The sequence below is a fragment of the Zosterops lateralis genome, assembly GCF_965231275.1.
Source record: "Zosterops lateralis genome assembly, chromosome: 6".
In the NCBI taxonomy this organism is placed as follows: Eukaryota; Metazoa; Chordata; class Aves; order Passeriformes; family Zosteropidae; genus Zosterops; species Zosterops lateralis.
Genome location: NC_139761.1, coordinates 58,434,239 through 58,456,602, shown reverse-complemented (window position 1 = coordinate 58,456,602; position 22,364 = coordinate 58,434,239). Strand labels below are relative to the sequence as shown.

Below are 22,364 nucleotides of genomic sequence, written 5' to 3'. Positions count from 1 at the left end.
TTCATCACTTGCCCACTCCATGGTTAAGGCAGGGAAAGGACAGAGCTTCCCACAGCCCTACCAACTTGACCAGCCCTTGGGGATCTGCCTGAGGAGCAGATTCCTGCCCATGTTAACTGCAAGAGAGCAGAGCAGTGGAATGCTCACCTGGAGAGATAAAGCTACACAGCTTGAGAACACGCTCTGAAAACCTTAGAGCTCAACCAGAGCAGCACAGAGCACACTTCAAAATCTGAAACACTAAGCCAGCTGCTGGCAAGAAGTTCCTGCATGCTATAAACAAGTGCTGAAATTCATCTAAGATCAGATAACTCAGGCAACTGAAAGTTGAAGGAATGGTCTTTGCCAGCCAGCAGAGTTCCTGAGGAGCAAACAGATACACACCAGATTTATATCCTACAACCAAGACAGGATTCTGGCTCCCCTGAGCATGAGACAACTGCAAAAATCAGAGCAGGTACACACTGCACAGTGTTGGATTCAAGTTCCTACTCTGATACAGCTCCTCTATATTCTTTTAATCCAGTTTTGTAGAAGGTTCTCCACTGCCTGGCACACCTTCCTCTGGCCCTTGCACCCAGAGAGAAGTGGGCCATAAACTGACACAGGAGCGGAGATCCACTCCTGTTTACACCCAAAATTTCAGGTTTTATATGTATTTTTTTAAGACGCAAAGATTCCTAAAACCTTTGTACTTTTCACTTGATTGAAGACCCAATCATGTTCACACAGCAAAACTATCCAACAAGAATCCCCTAGAATGTGTCAGAAATTATTTGAAGGCACAAAGACATGGTCAGACTGCATCTAGGATTTGGTTCAGGTCAGGTACAGGAAAGACCTTGCCACCCAGACCAGAATTGTCCTTGGTAAAGCAAACTGCTGTCCCTTATGCCAGAGAGCTTCAATGGAAATTACTACATGTTAAATAAATAAAATACAGCTCTGGAATAATAAAGCGGTAACAAACTAGAATTACTCATGATAATTACCAAGAAATGCACATAAAGGAACTGTGGAGGTGAAACCTATACGTGCAGAAGGTTCACTTTTCAGATGGACATGACACAGCTGTCAACCCTGACAGCACAGATTCCCCAGCACCAATGTGTTTACATCAGGCATGGCTGGTACTCTCTGTAATGGGACAGTTCAGGCAACTTTAGAGCAAAAATTACTTCTGCTTTACAATTCTACAGCATATTGCTGCATTGCCCTAAGACCCTCTCTCCTCTCAAAAAAAACCCCCAAAATTTTCTTAAAATCGACTGGAAGAAAGTACTTAGTAATGCCACAAAGTAACATAGAACAAGACATGCCCCTGCCATTGTTCCCTAAAATTGGCTGTAACTTAACAATTTAAAGGTATTGATATACTGGAACAGATCCTTTTCACATTCAATAGCAGGTCAGACACTCCACTGCAATGTAATTCCATGAGATTAAACTTGTGTCTTGCTCCCTGTCATGTTCCAGAAAATTTGCTGTTACCATTTACTCTGAAGGATGGCCTTGTTTCTTGGCCCAAACCTGAATTACGCTTCAGGACTGAATTAAAAATTAAAGGCCTGCTTAATTTTTTTAAGGAAGAAAAGACAGGCACCTTCAAGATGGAAAAATATTTTTCTTCATGACAATCTGCGGTGGAAAAAGTGTCCTTACGAAAGTAAAACATTGGGTTTGATGCTGTAAGCTTCCCATTATCTGTAACTGGGCACACCAGGCCATCTCTGCGTGTCTCACACAGGATCCTCTCATTGCTCAAACACTGATGAGCTGTGTTTTCCTTGGCTGTGCTCCCATAAACAATGAGGTCAAAGCACATCTCTCCACTGCCCTTCTGCCACACCTCAACCTTTCCTGTGAGCTGTTTGACTTGGCCATCACAAAAACAGCCCCTTCCTTCTAAAGCCCAGCTTGGTGTTCTCCCAGCCATTGAGGAGAAGGTTTGCTGAGCATGACAGTCTCAAATCAGTTGCAGAAGCAACAGAGGCAGGAAGAGGGAGAAGGATGAAGGGAGAATGAGGCCTTCTCCTCTGTTGCTGTTACTCCACATTCAAGATGCCCACCCAAAATGCTGAACAGCCACTTTATGTTATTTGTATAACTTTTATTTCAGTTAATGTTTTAGAAGTGGTTCTATGATCACTTTGTAGCAGGGGTTCAAAACAACTGTGCATAATTTATAAGCCAGAAAGATTTTTTGCCAGTAACCCCACCCTGACAAGTCTCTGCTAGCACAGATTCAGCAAAAACTACTTTACAGGGTAGCATTAGATACCCTTTCTGCTGTGGAACTTCCAGATACCATCATTAGGTTATCCTCAAGTTTATTATTTTTTTTTAATTGAAGCATTTTTTGCACAGAATTAATTATGAGTCACTCTTCTTATAGTTCTTGAAATTAAGAGGACAGGGCTTTATCTTTATGGTTCCATTTTCAACTTAGTGGAAGCAGCTGACTTAAGTTCACAAAGGCAAAAATCAGTGGAGTTCAATATAGTGAACTATATAAATAAGGAAGCAGAACCACAAAATAAACCCGAATTTATACTACATCCCCTCCTAAGAGGGTAACAAAAGCTGTTCTGAAAAGCAGGACACCAGCAGCAGTTGCTGGATGAGAAGATCTGAACCCAAATCTTCCCCAAACCTGACTGATCCATCTGTTGATGGAAGCCACACACTCACTCTACTTTTGACAAATTATCTGCTGGAAAGTCCACTGGCCACGTATCTGACATGAGTGTCATAATCACCACATGATCAGGTCATTCCCTTCTGCCCAAATCTCACTGCATCCCCCATAGAGGATAATCTTTTTAACAAGACAAATTGAGAAGAGAACCTTCAAAAGAAATGATATTAAATAGGATCCTCTGCTGAGAAAATAAATGTACAATTCTGTTGAGAGATCTAACTTGGATTTCCCATATCCCACAGTCTACTGGGAGAAACAACAACTACAGCTGCTCAAAGTTATCCCAAAATTTAGATTTAAGGCTTATTTTAGGCATATCTAGAGATTCTCTGACTTCTTTAGCTTTGGTACAGCCATTTGTAGCTTATCACTTTAGGATCAGCTTTGTAAGCAATTCGTGCACGTGCCAGAGGAGCAGATGCAAACATTTTCACTGAAATGGTAAGGTTCATGCAACATTATATTCTATTTTCAGATGCCTCAGGGTTCTGGTAAATAAGGCTTTAAGTTCACAGTTTTTCCTCAGAAGACTATCTGTGCAAAAATTTTAAGTCAGAGAAAGAATAAACAGTTTTAACAAAAGTCACAGAACAACTATCTAGCTTTAGATCAGAACAGGAAGCTCCTGCACTCTGTTTTGAATGTCTTCCTGGAGTCTGAAAACAGACTTTCACAACTTAAATAATCCCTGTTCTTTGATTTTCACTTCAGATCCCATTGGAAAACTACATGCACTCACTGTTTGCATTTTTAAATACATCCCCTCAGAATACAGCCTTTCCCAGCTGGAAGTGTTTTGGACTCTGTGAGGTGGAAGGCTTTTTTCAAGAGGCTCTGAGAATTACAATATAAAATGTTTAGGATACAACTTTATCTTATAGAAACTGCTGCTGTTCACCTACATATGCCTGAGGATCCTTATCATAATTTAAAGCTGGGATCAGTTCATAAAAAGGTTTGTGTATCTCACATGGACTAAAACAGCAAATATATAACACAAAATATTTGTGTGGAGAGAAGAACTAAGCTCATCAAGAACAGTATCTATCTTAAAAATTTCTGGCATAGATTTTTGAGGCTTATTTACAATTTCAAATCTATTTTGGTATCTATGTACTGCATTAACAGTGGATGATTTGCATCTGTAACAACTGAAAATTGCACAGGGGAAGAACTTTGGCATCAACAGAACTGCAAGTTCTGTAAGGTTTTTAATTCATCATTTGCTCTGTTCCTTTAACATAGAACATGAAAGAATGAAAATTGAATCACATAGCCTGAAACTAATGATTGAAATGAAGAAAAAAATGTCTTTATATACTAATTTGCTCATATCAAATTAAGGGGAAAGCTCCAAAACTAAGCAAAAATAGTTCTAGAATAGAACTTCATACAGCAATTCATTTCAAATTGCTGCTTGTTCAACTTCAAAGCCATAGGAAAACAGAAGGCATTTAAATAAAACTTCTTAATTCTGTAACTCCTACATGTATTAGATACATTTAACCTGTCTAACCAGTTACTCAGCCATGTCCAAATAAGCACAGCTCAAGTAAGACACAATAGTTTCATTTTACATGCTGCCACGTACAGCATTATGCAACCAGCCAGTAAAACTTTTCTGCAACAGGCAAACAAAGAAACATTTACTGGGGGCAGGGGGAAGTGCAAAGCAGGAGGAGAACAATAAAAGAAGCTTTTTTTTTCTCCTTGTTTTATCCTGCTGCCAAAGGCGGTCACACATGCAGACAAGCTGACCATGTGTCCTCACCCCACCGCTGGAGAGGGTCGTGCAGGAAGCTCTGTAATCCAGATTTTTACCTGTTGGAGCATTTCTTCTGTAGCATTCAGCTTCAACTGATGCCCCTCAAGACAGATTTCTAAGTCCCGGATTTTCTCTCCTTGAGCTTCCACCTGGTCTGTGAGAACACTCACCTGTAATTTGAGAGAAGCACAGTGCTACTGAACTGACTGTAAATAAGTTTCAATTACCTTATGCATATAACATCCAACTGCACGTTTTGACAAGAAGTTCCCTTTTAAAGCCCTCAATGCTTTAATATTCTTGTGCACTGCAGCAACCTGCTCTACCAACACAGACAGTTTTGCAGTCTTACCTCTATTTTGCTCCAACCCCGCCCTCTCATCTCCCCTCCCCTGCAACTGTTGTGTTTTGATATAAAATAGAAAGGGCATTTCAAGAAGAGGTGGAATGCTACCTATAGGTAGCCTGGGTTCCTTCATGCAAAATCTGGAGAATCGGAAAGGAGCAAGCAAGAACAGAGGGTACTGGAAATATTTTATGTGGTTTTGGAGCATGCATAGCCATTTTGGGTTCTGTTGGCATTTCACTCCCTAAAACAGATAAGTAGGAAACCTGCTCATTCCCAACCCAACCAACTACTTTACTTCTTACCAGAACAAGACTTTATTGATAGCTTACTTATCAATAAAGACTTCTGAAGCTCTAAAGAATGCAATGAATAAAAGGCAAGTTTTAGCTGTGGTAAAGTTCTATTCCAACAACAATTCCCAGGCTTTGGCAAGCCAAAACATGAAAGCAAAAAGCAGGGAGATACAGACAATGAACCTCAGGAAAAGAAACAATAAGCAGTGCTGGTAAAGAACTGTGGGAATGGTGGTACAGAGAAATGAGTGTGCAACAAAAAAGCCCAGCAACTGAACCCAAATCTTATAAAGCAGAAAAAATTGCATCCATGATAACATTAGAAAGACATGGAAAAAACCCCAGTGATAATTCTTACGTTAAGAAGAATAGACACTCTGTATATTTGTTTTGACTATTTATTTCTAGGAAAGCCTTGATTATTCTAGAAAAATGTTATCTAAAACAAACAAACAAAGGACCCTAAGGTTTTTAAACTCCATTTTGAAGTAAATGCATTAACAAAAACCTACATATGCTCTCACATCCAACCCTATAAACTTTAGTAATAAAGCAAAATAAAAATGTACGGTATGCGGAAGTGAAACTTTGAAGATATATCCACTATGCAGCAGGTCTAAAATCCAATGAACAACTGAGTTCACGTCAGAGATGCTGCAGAGGGAGAGATCTGTATTTCTTTTACCTGCAGACATAATGCCAAGCATAAGGGGGAAAGTGGGGGCAAGGGACTGTCTAATTTTTTTTTCCATTGAAGTAGTTGGCTGTAGGTTAGAGTACAGTTGGACTCCGGATGAGAGGGGATAGGAGGGAGTGAGTGGAGGCAGATGGCAGGGTGAAACATCCAAGCTGGGGCAGGAGAACTCCCTGTAAGGAAAGCTGTTACTTGTCTATTTTGTTTTGCTCCCATGAAATGAGGGATGATATGCAAAAAAAACCCCACATGAGGTCAGAAGGCATGAAGAAACAAACTGAATTCTGTCCTTCAGTGTGATGCAAGTTCCAGAGAAAGAAAATCAGCTTTATTTAGAGCATCAGGTTAGGTTTAAATACCATTGCAACCTGGAAGGAAAACTCTGGATGTTCAATGGGACCTGCAAGTGAATTTAGTGAAAGCTTAACAGCTTTAGAAGCATGTGTTGGGTGTTCCAGCAGATGGGCTGAGAGGCACATCAGCCACGTGGAGCTCATATTTTCCCCTCTCTCCAAGATCACATTTGCCAGACTCTTCAAGGAACCTGTAGGCAGCACCCAGAACAAAATCCCAGGTTGTGCCACACTGGCAATTTCATCTTGCCTTAGGAGTGCAACGCCTGCAAGGCTCAGCTTGTAGGTAATAGTAAAAGGAATGTCTGTAAAAGCAAGGGGTTATTGAGCACTTAGCTAAAAATTGAGTGTTAGAAAGGTTTAAAAGTCTGAGGCAAGACTGGAGTGTTCCCTGCCTCATATTCTCTGCAGACTGCAGCTATGGGTCAGGCACTGGTGCAATCCAGCACAAGCCACAGGATAGAGGTGCTCAGTTCCCATTCCTTTCTAATCCTTCCTGCCAAAGGTCACACCCAGAAGCCAGGTTTGCACCAGCAGAGTCCCCGAGGCCACGGAACCTCAACTTGGGGCTTGCCTGTGCTCCTCAGATTTGACTGCCTGGACAGAAGAACTGGTGTAAACCAGGTCCTAAACCCAGCTCCACCTTGGCATCTTTGTTGTTGGTGATGTTTATCTTCCAGACTGAGGTTGTAGTCTATCTTATATACCTGGGTTTTTTGCAGTTCCACCGTGATGTTCTGCAGTGGGAAAGGAAAATGCATAAATATTGACTAAGTCTTTGGGTTTGAGGAGGGGTGGAAGTGATGGGAATAAAATGCAAGAGAGACAATTTCTAGTTCTGGCTTTGCTCTATTCCTTCTAAGAAAAACTCTGGGCAGGTCCCAAAACATATCCCAAACCCCTGAGTTTTGTGCATTTGGCTGGCTGCATTCCTGGGTACCTGTTTGTGGATGAAGAAATAGTTACTGACAATCTGCAGGACAAAGAGAGGAAAATGACAGGACTTCACAGATAAACGGGAGGAACAAAGGAGACCCCCCCAGCCAAAGGCACAGGCGTGCCAGTTCCACCCTCAGCTCTTGAGGGAACTGCTGGATTTGGCCACCCAATTGTCTCTCCACTCATGAGATGCTCATGCATGCAAGGCACAAATGCACAGTGTGAAAAGCTGTTTTCTATTACTAACAGAATCAAGTTTTTAGCGTTAACAACCATTTGATTAAAGATGTTCTAATAAACATCACTTGCAAGGGGAATTTGTAGTGCACACTTAAATTCCAACCAGAAGATTTTTTTTTTCAGTCAGGTGGGTTTTTTCCTAAATTTGGTGATAGCAATTTAGTTTAACAGTAATTAAAAAAAAAAAAAAAATCGAACCAAGCCAAAGCTTGTGCCTCTAAACACTTATTGTTTGTTTAACAACAGCAGTGAGGCTTCTGTTCAGCAAATGAACACAAGTGTGAGCAGAACATACAGGATAAGACATGTTTACAGAAACTTGTGACTGAAAGCAGGGAGAACACCTACCCAAAACACTTCAGTTCTGTTTGATATAAATATATGTGCTTATAATATGCATTTGAAAGCATGAAGGGAAAGGATATGCAAAGACTATTTAAATAATCTCTGGCTTCAGTTTTTAAAAAGCGTGAAATGTACAGTTTAGTACTAGCAAAAATACACAGAAAAATATTTTTTTAAGTTGTGCAACATGTGTTTTCTCCAGGAGGAGAACTTACATGGGACATGGGATCTGTTTGAAAAAGGCTTGGTAAACTGAGAAACAGGAAACCTGGAAGAGTTTAGGCATGCATTTTACTGTCAAATTTTCTCTATCCGTTTCTCTCCCCCTTGAGCTTTCTGATGATGTAAACAATTTCGGTACAGCGTATGAACAGGAAGAACTTTAACTGCTGTTACACCCCTCTCCTCTACTAGGTTACCCCACCAAGAAATCATTTAGAGAGATTATACAGATTACAAATTAATTCCTGGTTAAATACCAGTTACATCTGGTGACCTGCTAACATTGTTTAACAGAAAATACTCTGCCACTTCAGCTTTTTACACTGAATATCAACTACACAGACAGTATTCTTCTCTCTTTTGGACATACCTGCAGGATGAGTGACTCCTTGTCACCTTCTAATCGTGCCAATCTTTCTTGATAAGTTTCATTATTGGATGGATGATGGTTCACCTGCGACTGGGAGAAAAGAAAAGTGCTGTGAGAATTTTTACAGTTAAAGTTTCAAGCAATAGTTAATAGAAGTTTTATATATGAAGCATTTTTTACAAGACCAAAAAAAAAAAAGTGTGTATAGACCAGAACTGTTTATTTCAGATGTATTAAGCCTGTACTTGATGTACATTAAAAATTAATGTACATTACAAACGTACCCTTTTTTAGCTGTATTTTGAATACTCTCATTTCCAACACTCAAGAGTGGTAAGTGAACAGACTGATATTTTCTAGACAATTATAATTTCAATGGAAAATACCATCTTACCAAAACAAAACCCATTTAATTTGAACTATCTAGTCTCCTCAGTCTTTTGCCAAAGTCAATGAATCTTGTATTTACTTTCAAGTGGTAAAAATTGTTGTAGGCATATTATTCCTAGAAATTACTGTAAGAAAATCAAAAGTTTTTTTTGTTAGCGATTAAAAATTTATTTAAATGATCAAATTCCTATCAGGAACTACTCTAGCCATGCAATCACTTATGGATTTCTAAATGGCTCTAGGGAGCAAAACCTTCTAAAACATGGCCTATCCTTAACTATTATGCCCCATTTCCCATGAATTTTAATACTTCATAAAGAAACACCACAATTAAAAAAAACCCAAAAAAACCCTGCAGATTTATTTAAGTTTAGAAGATTCTCCTAGGCTCATCCTGCACACGGAAACGTTGTGGGAATGGAGCTATTTGCTCAGAGCATCCAAAGTAACCTGAGCCCCCAGAGGTTGATTTCCCAGCTCCACTGCAGGCACTGGGAACACAACACTCAGCCTGGCTTTGCAGCCAACACAGGAATCCAGGGAGCTCTCTTCAGCTGCAGCTGACTACTCATTTATAGCTATTTGCACAATGGCACCAATAGAATTACAATCCTCCTTCCCAACTGCCCTCTTCTTTTTTTTTTTTTTTTTAACTGAACACTTGTGAACAGATTTTTTTTAAAAAATAAATATATTTACAGCTTCTTGATCTATATTGAGGCCTACGGGCCAAAATGAAAAACAGATGCTGAAAATAAATATGGTGTCCATTCACTCAAATTAAGAAATCAAATTTTCATCCAATCAAAAGACACTTTTCAAGCCATAAATTGCTGAACTAGAATAAGTGTGGCACTAGATACAAGTGTGGCACCTTTATAAGCTGAGAGAAACTGAGCACCCTTGTCTCTGATTATTTTGAAAGAAATTGAGAGAATCACAATAGCATCAACAAACAGGGCTGAAAGATGCCTGGAGAGATCATCTGGTTCCCTCTTGCCTCCCAGGGCTAATGATTATATGCAATACTTTTGTTTTGTCCTCTTCTAAAAACCTCCAGAGATGGAATTCACAACTTCTCCATCTACTTCTTACCTACCCATCATTAGAGCATTTTTTTAATGCCTAATTGGAATCATCTTTTCAAGTTCATGTTTATCATACCACCATAAATTAAAAAATAGATCCTTCTGTTCACTGCAGAGACTTTTTACATATTTGAAGATTATCTCTACATCTCTAACTAGCAGGTCCCTTTACATACTGTGAAAGAAAACACAAGTTTTTCTCTCTTTTCCTCATAGGTTAATTTTTCAAGATTTGGTTTGTTGCTTTCTTTTGGTTCCTCTTCATCAACTATTTCCCAACTTCTTTTGAAATTAAGTGCCTAAGAGGAGATACAGGACTCCAGCTGAAACTGGCTTGAGCAGTAAAACCTCTTCACAGACTCAAGGGCCATATTTCTTTCCACATTAAACATACAGTAAAATTCATATATTTTCAGCCTAGGACCCATAACTTCCAGATCCTTTTAAAATGCTTTTATTTAGCTGCCAGCCTGTTCATTCTGCTTTTACTCTTTGTTTCTGCTTAAATGTATAACTTGGAGCAAGTCTGCACTGACTTGCATTCTATTATTCATATTCTTTTCCTAAGCATCTGGCTGTTATGTTTTAATCATGTCCTTTAGCATAGCTGCAAGGCCCTTATCTAGAATCACCTCTAAATTCAATAATTTTGGTCTTTTGTCCCTGTTTAAGGGGTCAACAGGAACTCTGAGAACAGAATGTGCAGATGCTCACTCCACACCTCACTTACCAGCATTCATCATCAAAAGACGAACGTGTTAACTCTACTCAAAATATACTTTTGTCACAAGTTTTTGACCAGGTCATAACAAGTACAACTAAGGTTCAAGACCTCAGAGAAATGGCTCTAAATATGCAGGTGTGAGGTCAGCCAGAAAGGCCTGAGATAAGCACGTGAAAATACAGCAGACAGAAAAATGACCTGCTAACTGAAAGCACCTGATTGACCCACAGCAGTTGTTTGAGAGCCGGTAATTCTTTGTGGCAAGTATAAAGACAAGATAAAACAGTGTAACATGAATCGAGGCCATCTGTGGATGGTTGGAGTGCATTCTGCAGTTGTGAGAGCCAGGACTGAGAAGAAACTGAGCAAGATGTCACATGTACAGGCAGCAATTGAATACAGAACCTATAGCACAAAAGACACGAGACCACAGATGATTCCAGTTGCTCTAAAAACTCACAAACAATAAATAAACACTGGTCATGTGGTTACACAGGTCTAAAAGGCTGAATTGGCAGGACTTCCTATAAAGCTCTTATTCCAGAAGATCCAGCATTAAAGACCAAAAATTGTTACCTGGGCTTGACAAATTATAAGCCAAATATGTTAACTATGCCTCTTACAATGAAAGAATGAGAGAGATTGCACAAAAGACATAAAAAAGTTTATGATAAGACATGATAACAAAGGGGAAGGAATGATATGCTAAGGCAAGGGAGCTGAAAATATGCTGATGGCAGTACCACTGCAGATAAAAAAATCAACTGCATGCCGTAAATACTTTGCCTACAGGAATCATACAATTCTTAAGACTGGAAAAGAGTTTTAAGATCACTGTGTCCAACCAGCACCACCACCATTTTTGCTATTAAGCAAAGTCTTCAAGTACCACATCTACACATTTTTTGAGCTCTTCCAGGGATGATATCTTCATTTCCCTGGGCAGTCTCTTCCCATGTTTTACCACCCTTTCTGCAATAAAATTTTTCCTAACATCCAATCTAAACCTCTCATGGCACAACTTTGGCCATTTTTATTGTCCTGTCACTGTTTCCCGTGAGAAGAGGCCGATCCCCACCTGGCTCCCCCTTCTTGTTAGGCAGTTGTAGAGAGTGATGAGGTCTCCCCTGAGCCTCCTTTTCTCCAGGCTGAACAACCCCAGCTCCCTCAGCTGCTCCTCAAATGACTCTCCAGACACCAAACAGGATTGGGTCCCACACTGATCCCTGAGGAACACCACTGGTGATGGTCCCCAGCTGGATGTAACCCCATCCACCACCACTCCGTGTCAGGACATCCAGGCAGCTTTTACCCACTGAAGAGTGCACCTGCCCAAGCCATGGGAAGGCAGGACCTGCAAAGCAATTCCTTGTAGCACCTGTATTAGTCTCCTTAGTGTTTTTGGATATAGTCTACTGCCCATCAGGTGGCAAAAGATATTAACATAAAAAGTTTCCTGGAACAATTCCAAATCAGCTGTTACTCCCAGGTCTAGAGAAAGAAAATAAAACTTTCAAATTTTTTTTTTTTTTTTTTTTTTTTTTTTTTTTTTTTTTTTTTTTTTTTTGGTCAAAAAGCATTCCATCACTTGCTTTAGCTTCTTCATTTTTATTTTCCAAATCTCTCTTTGGAATATCTCACTGATTTACTGTGAAAATAATACTGGAAAGTTGCTGGGAAGTTCTAAGTATCTAAGTATCACTTGCATGATCCAGTCATTACTGAGTCCTCTTCCAAGAAAAGGGCTTGTTTTCCTTCTTATGTGACACAGACAAACAAAAAATCAGACTTTGGAGAACATTTCAATGGCTTTGATTTAAAATGAGGATAATCAGCAAAAGTATCAAAGGATACAGCAAGAAATGTTGGTCAGTTGATGTTCTCCTCGTGTGTGCCTTTTCAGCACCAAGAATCTCCAACACAGCTAATTTCAATCCAAACCCCACCAACTTCTGAAGTTGGTCAGCAAGCTGTGACTCAGAAATTTGTCACAGACACCATGGATCTCACCCTGGGATGTGGAACAGGGAGGAGCTGGGAAAAGAAATCTGGCAGTCAGTTAAGGTGGTGATTTGTGAGCTTTTTCAAAAAGTCACCTGCCTCTTTGAGGAGACAGATTATGTCATAACCCTCCTCTCTTCCTTAGCCACATGAATCACCTTCAGCTCCACTGATAATTGGACAGGATGCCCGTGCAACGATAATTCTTGTATTAATACTTCTATTAATGGGGAAGATTAGGGACATGCTTGATGTATTGCCTCTTGTTGTAGTTTAGAAGCTGAAAACAAGAACTATGGCCAGCAGAATCCACCCAGTCAGCTTTACCACCAAATACCAGCAGCACCCAGACTGCAGCATTGCATTCCAACACAAGAAAATATTCACTGCAGACCCTTTCCAGACTGTTTGAATTGACAATATTTAGAAATGAATGGTCTTTCCACCTCTGTAGTACTGGTTTTGGTCACTAGAATTATGTTCTGAGTCACAAGGAGTTGTATTATGCTGAGTGATGAGTGAGGAGCTTACACAGTAAACATTATTATTTGCATCTGACTATGGATGCAATACAAATTTAATCTCTTGACATGTTAGTGCTACCTTAGATACACACCCATCTCAATATATATGCACTCTCTCAGTTACTTGAGAGGAGGAGGAGAAGGCTGGAACACGATTTCTGAATCTCTAATTCTTGCCTTTCATCTGAAGGCAATTAGTAAATCAACACCAGAATTTTTTACCTGCCATTGTTTCTGGTTGGTTAAATAAAAGTGGCAGTCACTTGGAAAAAGCTGACAGTGCATAGTCTGAAATTAAGCAAAGACAGAGCTGGGTAAATTTTGGTAGTCCTGAAACCAAATGAATTTTAAACAAATATTTTTATTATATTTAGGTCATTTTTCTGAAAACTAATACTTTTTTTTTCCCCTGCAGATAGTTACATGTCTTAAGAGAAAATATCCTTACGGAAGTTGTAAGATCCACTTTCAACATCTTGAATTTAATGGCTACATCATGGGTTTGCTCACCCCACCGCTTGCTGGTACAGATTAAGAATCTCCTCCAGAAAAAAAGGAAGGTGTAAAACCAATGCACACCAATTTCAGGCCAGCCATCAGCTCTGTGCCACACTCTTTGCAGTGAATATTAGCATTTATATTAATCATTTTTGGCTGTAACTACATGTCTACATACCAAAATGTGGGTTGTACTGTTTTTATTTGAAATGGTGTCATCCAATTAAGAGTGGGTAGAAAGATAAGAATAAAGCAACAGGATGACACAAAATTGTATGTGAACCCTCTAACCCAAATCCCTTGGGAGAACAAAAGAATATTTGTTAAAAACAAGACACTTTCAGGTAATGAGGGTATCTCAGTCCCTTAGCTTGCAAGAGAAACTTTTAACAGATCCACACTCAGGCCCTGTCAAAGAACCCAGTATTAATTACCTGCAAAACACTTCCCCCAGACTGCCCACCACTGCTTTATGACCGTTCAGCTGGCCAAGCTGTGAATTTAAAAGCACAATGTTTATACACAAGGAATTTTCCCTATCCCCCTTCCTTGGCTCTGTCCACAAGCTCTCAGGTCTTGCTGCTCACTTTGTCCATCCCCCTGGCCATTCTTGGCCCAGCATTTATTGGTGCCAACGGGTCTTGCTGGCACCAATAAAGTCCAATGGAAAGAACCAAAGTGTGGCGGCAGATTCTTTCAGTTTGATCTAAATAGTACTTTTTCTTCTGCTGCTGTTGCAAGGTGCCACTGTACACATTATGTTACAAGACTTCTGCTTAAAACCAGACCCTCCATTCTAAGCATCTGAAAATAGCAGCTGTATCTGTTGTTTTGCCTGCCTGGATCTCGTGATTTTTGTTTTTGTTTGCTGCCCTAACCCACTCCAAGCCACAGATACCACACGAATCCAGCCTAGCCAACCCCAGCAACATCAAAACCCATCTGGGTCTCTGAAGTGATTTCTGCTAATGATGAAATTTGAGCCAGCTCTGGCATACTTCACCAAGGCTTTATGGAAGTCTGTTGCAGTTATTCTCTGTTAAAATGCCATGTGTTACTCTGAAAGCAATTCATAATTTTATTATCAAGCCAAAGAGCAACAGTTTATGATGGCAGGAACTGAAATCTTTATGTGCTGTAACAGTCAGTGCCAGACAGGGGACATTGGGATTCTTGGACAGGAGAATTGAACGAGCAACTTAGATTGTTTCAACTTTTTTAGTTTCTAAATCACTTTTCAAAGGAATCTGGGAGCAGACTGCTTAAGTTCTCCTGGGAACAAAGCAAGATCACTTTCAGTCCTCCTCCCTTCCCCCACATGCTCACCCCTTTAAAGAGCTTGTAAGGAAAAGCAGCAGTATTGATGTTCTTCTTTATGTACCTGACATAAAGGGAATTACAGGCAACAACAGCAGGAGCATTATTAATTCCTGTAAAATCTTGTGCTCCATTTGAACACTGTATCCCTTCTGAACACAGCCCACAAGCTGATGGCAGCAGACATTATTAACCTGTTTGTTAGCAAACCTGTCTTTACAGAAATGAAATTTCTGGAAGAAGGAGTGACAGACACGTCACATCCATAACTTCATTTAAATAGAAAATTAATACGTGAGCTCTAAATATACTTTATAAAAGAGGTCATTAGCTTTAACTGCACAGAACACAGGTTAAACTGATAGTATAATGTGACCAGCAGCTACTTCCTGTTGCCTCTTCACTGTCTGCTCACTTTCCATTTAATCCCCTGCACAGACAGACACACTCCAGAAATGTAAAAGTTTCCAGAATACTTGGTAAATTAACTTCAGGATTCTCAATCTCTTATTAAAGACGGACACATCATTAATATTTTACGTGTATTTAAGAAACTACCCCAAAAAAAGTGTTCCTAATCACATTTCACATTAGAATTGATATATTTTATGTTTATACAGCTAGTAAAAACCCAAGAGAGTATTTGCATAAGTATATGTGTGTATATGTATAGAGAGGCAAGAATTTGAAAAGCACACACAAATTAAAACCGATTTTAAAAGAATAAGGAGAGAATGTGCTTCTTTCATGACATACAATTAAATCCATATTCTAATTAAAAACTCAGCCTATTCTGAGTGCTCTAGTCACACCCCATTCAAGGATTTTTCTAACACTGAAAAATAAATACTCAGAATATAAAATCTAAAAGCTGAGAAAAAGTGATTTTTTTCAAGTCGATGAAAGAACTGCACAAACCTACTTAAAAAAAAAAAAAGGAAAACAAAAAATATTTCATGCAGTTGATCTACATCTGGGTAGTTGATCAACAAAATTAACAGCCCTGCCTTTTAAAAAAACCCCCATCTTTTTAGCAGAGTAATAGGCAGAGAAGAAAACCACCACCGTTTTTACCCGAGACAAAGGCATCCCGAAAGGTCTCACACAGTTACCCCGATGAAGAATCACTTAAGTGAAGAGCTGGTGCAGAAAACTTCTCCCTCTAAAGCACAACATGGTAAACAAGAGCCTCTCCTTTCTTTTGCTATACGTTACCATGCAGAATTTGTTTTGTTGCATTGCAATCCCCGGAAGGCGCAAGCACTTGCCAGATCTATTGCCATTTGCTCAAAGTTTGATCCTAGAGTTTCATTTTTAAAGACAAAGACAGCTGATTTTCTGCCCCCCCTCCTTAAGCCTCCTCCTCCTACACCAAGGCACGTCTTTAATTCACTTCTCGTGAAGAAACTCACACCATTTAAAGTCTGAGGCACTGAATGAGTTTCCTTCGCAAAGCAGAGAATTCTCTCTAAGATTTTGCTAAATGCACACTTAGAAAGAGAAAACAAAGCTAGCAAATCACTTACCCTCTTTAGCCACGTGAAGTGCTTATAAATATCAATCTCACCATCCATGCTTTGGGCCCATCTCAGCAGTCACTTTCCCAGGCTTAAAAGAAACTTTTGGAAGCAAGCGCTCTGCTTTGTTCTACAGGATGTAGCTGTGATTTCTCCTCCTTTCAACCCTCAACTTCTGAAATCTTCAATGCCGGGTCATATTTTATGCTGAATCCCCTGCCCCTGTCCCACAGTCTTATCCCAAAGGCTTCTCACAGATGTATATATAACACACAACTGTATAAACTTCAGGCTCCCCCCCAAACATCTGGTTTTTTTAAACAGCAGATCGGTTAGCAGCAAGAACAATGCAACCCTAAAAATATTGAAAAGATAACTTGTTAAATGATCTTTAAAAAAGAACAGCATAAATCTAGGGGAACTGTTCCCCTTTAATGCTGAATAACAAGCTAAAAATTATTAAGCTGTCACTGAGAAACTATTCTCAAGTAATGCCTTCTCTGGCTTTCTGTTTCAAGAGTGGCTGGAACTCATTACCAAAGACCCCCTATTTCCTGTCTCTGTTCTACTCCGTGTTTATCATAACACTACTCAGCCTTCTCAGTTTATTTCAGGCTCAGACTAAACCTAAAAATAAGTTCTGCTCTTTGAATTACTTGCCTGTCCTTTCAAAAGACATTATAAAAGGGGAGGAATTCAAGGACGATCCTGTGAATAAGATAATGATCCCATAAATTGCCCTATTGCCAAAGAGGCAATTTTCCAGCCCAACAGAAGATGACGATATGCTTCCAAGATATTTGTCTGCTCCTGCTGAAGCTGAAATCTCTCAGCATGGCAGCTTTTCAAACTTGCAACACCAAGATAAACGTGTGGGCAACGCAATGCTCTGGCAAGAAGGGCAGTTTAAAGTGTTGCCTGTTACTGCGGTGTCCTCTAGTGCCTCCACACAGCACTTAGGCATAACTTCTAACTTTTCCCAATAAACTTCAGTCTCCAATGTTGTTTCTCCCCCTAGTCAGAGTGCCTTTGGCCTTAAACCAGGCAGCTGACTGTTACACACACAAGGACAACTCCTTGGGCAACGCCTCTCCAGACCCCAAGGCACCTGCCCCCATGGAATCTTTGCAATCATCTCAGAACATTTGCTTATCTCCTCACTGCCTTCAGATCCTACAGCCAGACTGAGCCCTGGGCTTAGGGAGCAGTAAACCAGCAGTTTGGAAGAGCCAGTGTCAAAGCTGCCCATGGTCCTAGTGTTACACACAAAGGACTCAAAGTCTGAAGCTGTATAAAGCCTTTCCTGCCTCACTCAGAGACCTAATCACATTCCAGACTGGGGAAGTCACAGATATGTGACAAAATTTCTTTAAGGGGATGTGGGTTTTTAATATTTCAACCATTCTTGGTCCTTTTGACCTGATGGAGCTCTTTTGAGAACCTTCAACAACCCAAAGTAAGAGGGAAGGATATAAGCCTAGACTTTCAGTTCCCTTCACGTATTTATTACCTGTTCTTACTTAAAGGCACATGACAAGAAAACCATGACAATTTTTAACAAGTCAGTGCTACAAGTCTTCTAAAGGTGCTGGGATACCTAAAATCACCAGTAAATGTGAGGAGAAAAGAACTCTCCATTTCTAAAAGCAATGCTACAAGACAGATGTGACATGGGTTGCCCTGAACATAACAATATACTTATTTCATGCTGTCTGAAAGTGAATGAGAGCAGTTATTTCTTGAATAGCTCATACTATCTGGCAAAAATCTTAATACATTATCAACAATACATGAAAAAAATAAATTAATACTTAATAGAGAACATTTCCCTGTGCATAACAGCCTCCATTCATGGCTGACAAGCTGGAGACTGAATGGGTTGTCTTGACATTAAACATGAAAGCCCAACAGCATAAAGTTGGGTTTTTTCCCCAAAAAATCTTGTTAGCTAATTATGGAGATTAGCAAATACATCAAACTCTCTCTCAGCATTGCATATACCATAGTACCACCCCCATGGTGCCGTAAGTTCCACATTTCATCCATTTCAAAACATTGGCTCTAAGACTCCCATTTCAGTCTTATTCAGGGAAGAAGGAAATACCTCTCTTAAAACACTCCACCACACTTTATGATCTGATGATTGTGGTTTTAATTTTAAAAACTACAGACAAACTGTGTTACTAAACTTCCTTGTGCCCCAGTGTATCATTTGCATTTAGAGTAGTATCCATTTCTCCTTTTAAAAGTATTAAAAATGACAACATACCTTACTTCTTTCTGCCTTGTCACTTGTGCTGGATTTCATGCAAAGGCATCTTGATTTCTGTTAGTCATTCTTCCTGATTAAAAGGTGAGTGTGTCTGAATTTTCTACACCTTATCAGCCACAATGTCGACAGCATACATTCCAGACAGTCACATGCTCACGGGGAGCCCGTCACCTGCATACTGAACTTTACATCCTGCTTGAGCTTTGGCCTGAAACTTTCAGAAACCAGCTGAATGCAAATCTATTGCCCCAGATTTGCTTAGAATGCTCTTCCATTTCACTGGGGAAGCAGGTTAGCTTCTCTGGGCAGTGTGAAAATAAGGAAAATACATTGCAATCTCAAGATTGCTTCATCAGGTTACCATTGCATGCTTTTCTTATTTTCAGGAAATCCATGTCTGTCTGTGGCTCTTCACTGAGCACCAGTTTTTGGTTCAGTGGAGAGCTAAAATCAAAGAAGCAAAAGCTCCCCCACCTCCACTGTAGAAGCACCACCCTCATATATTGCCCCAGAGAGAGACTGAGCCAGCTTTTGCTCTCTTGCCCCCATCAAATTGTCTGCTTCCTCCTGTGCCGTCCCCAAAAATAAAACACACACACTATGGCAATACAAATGCAACGTAGGGCAGTAAAACATTTCAAGTTAGCAAAGTTTATATACTCCAAAAGCTGTATGATAACCCATCATGGCTGATTTGTTCCATACTTCCTGACTCACTGCCAGACTTAATGGGACTAAAAACTCCATTTGCAGAACACCAAAGGTGCCAGCCCAAGACCTTTTGTGCTGAAACACAACCAATAAAACCCACGCAGCTAAGTGAGCCACACTACTTTTAGTCAGCATGTCAAATACTTGAAACAAGGCTTGAAGCCTCTTTTAAACAGTAAACAGAAATGCTGCAAGAGCTTTGAAATTGAAAGCAATGACACTTTAAATGATCAGCTACGCTTCTCATGTCTCTCCATTCCAGCCTATGAAGAGGCAAGAAAACATCCAGAAATCCTCTTAGAAATGTGGAGGGAAAGACACTGTCTGGTGTTTTCCATCTTCTACCAACACTGAGCTGAAGAAGCACAGAGCTCTTTGCTTTACTGCCACTTTCTCCCCCCGAGCTAGGGCCCTATGGACACTAAAATATTATATTTATTAGCATTGTTTTAGCAATTTTACTTTTTATTTGTGATAAAATACAGATTTTGGTGCAGCACAAATGCAAATGGTCAATTGTGTTCTTCTATCACCTCTGAATCCCCTGGGAAATTAAAAGGCAAAGGAATAGGAGGAATCAGAGCAGTCCTCCAGGTCTTCCTTTTCATCAATAACTTATAGATTGTTCTGGTTTTGAATCCCATCAGCCCCTGAAAACACTAAAAGAACTTACACTTGCTCTCTTAGGCCAAGAAACAAAGTGTCCAGGTTTGCATCCTCCCAGCCTCATCAGGGGAGCCCAGGAAAGATGGACAGGCTACAAAAATGTACTCATTCCCAAGAATTATCATCAACTTTTCCTTCATCTCTTCCTCTGCATTTTTCCCCCTCAATCCTAGTGTCTGGGCTGCTTTGGAAACAAAGGGATTATGACCAGATTTTAAAAGGGAAAATATTTTCAGCATGCCAATTCAGACGTGTCATTCTCATGGTGCAGAAAAATGTGAGAGCTTCAGAGTGAAAAAAGAGAGAAAATATGGGAATACTTATGTATAAAGAAACTCAGGCCATTTGTATAGAAGACAAGGAAGGAAGAAATTCCTTTTTCATGGCAAAAATGGCTTCAGGAATGTAGATGAAGTATTTCCAGCAAGAAAATTTGTCTTAGAAACTTAATTGTGACTGACTGATAACGTCTACGTGACAGAGAAAGAAGAAACTCTTTGAACAAAATTTTAAAAATATGCTGCATTCTGTAGATGAGCATGTTTGCTTTGCCCATGATAATTTAGAAAAAAATAAACAATATCCTGGGAAACAGGCAAGAAATAACATTTTGCAGGTGCACAACCAAATAATCCTTTCCCAGCATAAGACACACTCAAATCCTGATGCCTTAATTCTTTGATTAAAATCAAGAATCAGACTTGACTTGGAATTAAACAGAATTAGATGGCCATTAGTTCCATGTGGTGGTTAACCCTCACCCTTCTTCCATGTTGGTAATTCTTGCAGCAGGTGCTGTCATCTCTGGAGCCATTCCCATGTCAGATATCTCCAGCACTGCCACGTCCTCTCTGCTCATCCCTCAAGCACTGAGCAGCTCCCTTCCCTTGGCTGGCATAAAGAATGGATTGCTGGTTCTGAGATGAAGTTACTGTCTGTTAGCTTATCCACAGACATTTGCACATTCTTGGCAGTTTCACACATTCCTCACCATATGCTGAAATACTTTGTCCAGCCCAAGTTCTACAAGAACTCTGCCTTTTTTTTTTTTTCCCCTGCATGAAACTTATTTAGAAGAGAATGTAAGAAAGCAGAGTTTTCTGTTTTCACAAAATCTGAAAAATATTTTCTACTTCACAGACCATCAACATCACTTCCCTCAGTTATATACAGAGTGATACACTGATACACAAAGAAAAAAACAATTAAAGATACTTAATTTTCATCCCACCATACAGCACATTACAATGCCAGGTTTAACACCAATAGCATTACCAGCTAATAGTTTGCCTTTCCTCACTATGATGCACATCGGATTTTTTCTTCTAAATTTCAGAACGGAAAACATAATAAAAAAAAAAAAAAGAAGAAAAAACAAACCCCAAAATAGAATAAGCTGCAGATACACCTTTACAAGTCCTTATTTCTGATAAGGAATATAAAAAGATTATTTTCATTTATTTTTCTTAAGAGTTTCATTACTGAGGAAAATTAAGCCCATCATTTCTAACTTCAGGAAAAGAATAGGATACCAACATGTTTAGACAATATCTCCATATAAGTGGTTTTTTTTTCCCCATTTTTTGAATGGTCACAAAAGCTGAGAAAATATTTAGTTTTGTGTTATCAGCATATTAATATAAAAGATAATGAAATGATCTTGTTGTGGATACAATATTGCCATGTTTGTCATAACTAATAAAGTTTGGCAAATTTCAATAGGTCAACCTAACCATCCAAATTCTGTGAAATGTGATATATAAAAAAATACTTCAAAGTAATGACCTTCTTCTATTATTCAAATAATGCCTCCAAATCAATACAGGGACCTTTTAAAACTGAATTTTGTCTCCAGTTTCTCTATGTAACCTCTACACCTTCTCTGTCAGCACCATTGTTTAAGGAAATGATTCTCCCTTACAAATCTCTCTGTTAACTACTTTATGAAATATATTTTCCAATGTTTCCTGAAGCTCTGCTTGAAAAATACATTTATGAGCGAATGCTTGTTAAGTGAATCCAGTGTATAACATTTAAATCAGTGAAAAGTAATGCAGCTGGAGGTTCTAGTGAGAGATCAGAAGGTGAGATGGAAAAGGGACTCCAGGCATAACACCAGAGACAAAAGGAAAGATGAACTAATGGGATATTCAGTCCCTTAGTGCAAATGAAGGCACTGAAGCCAAGAGCTGAACGAGACTCATACAAATGCAATGGAATATATAATATTTTTGAAGGATAACATGCAATTTCTGTATAAAACCATGGCTTCTTACAGACTATCCCAGTGACAGCATCGAGGTGTGGATAGGCCACATAGCTGAGGATTGCACCTGAGGGCAAACTGCATATAAGTCAGTAGAGTACCTTGAAATCTTGGAAAGC

The 22,364-nt window shown here is 39.5% G+C and overlaps 1 protein-coding gene across 17 annotated transcripts in view; it reads right to left on the bottom strand.

Annotated features, from left to right (window-relative positions):
• Positions 1 to 22,364, bottom strand: part of PPFIBP2 (PPFIA binding protein 2) — a 101,188-nt gene that overhangs the window by 30,236 nt on the left and 48,588 nt on the right. For 12 of the 17 annotated variants that reach the window (XM_083863097.1, XM_083863107.1, XM_083863109.1 and 9 more), the window contains exons 4-5: positions 8,272 to 8,361; positions 4,523 to 4,636 (exon numbers count right to left, since the gene is read on the bottom strand). In XM_083863097.1, coding sequence (XP_083719223.1) covers positions 4,523 to 4,636; positions 8,272 to 8,361 — 204 coding nt within the window. The other 5 variants (XM_083863100.1, XM_083863104.1, XM_083863101.1 and 2 more) reach the window with 4 other exon arrangements.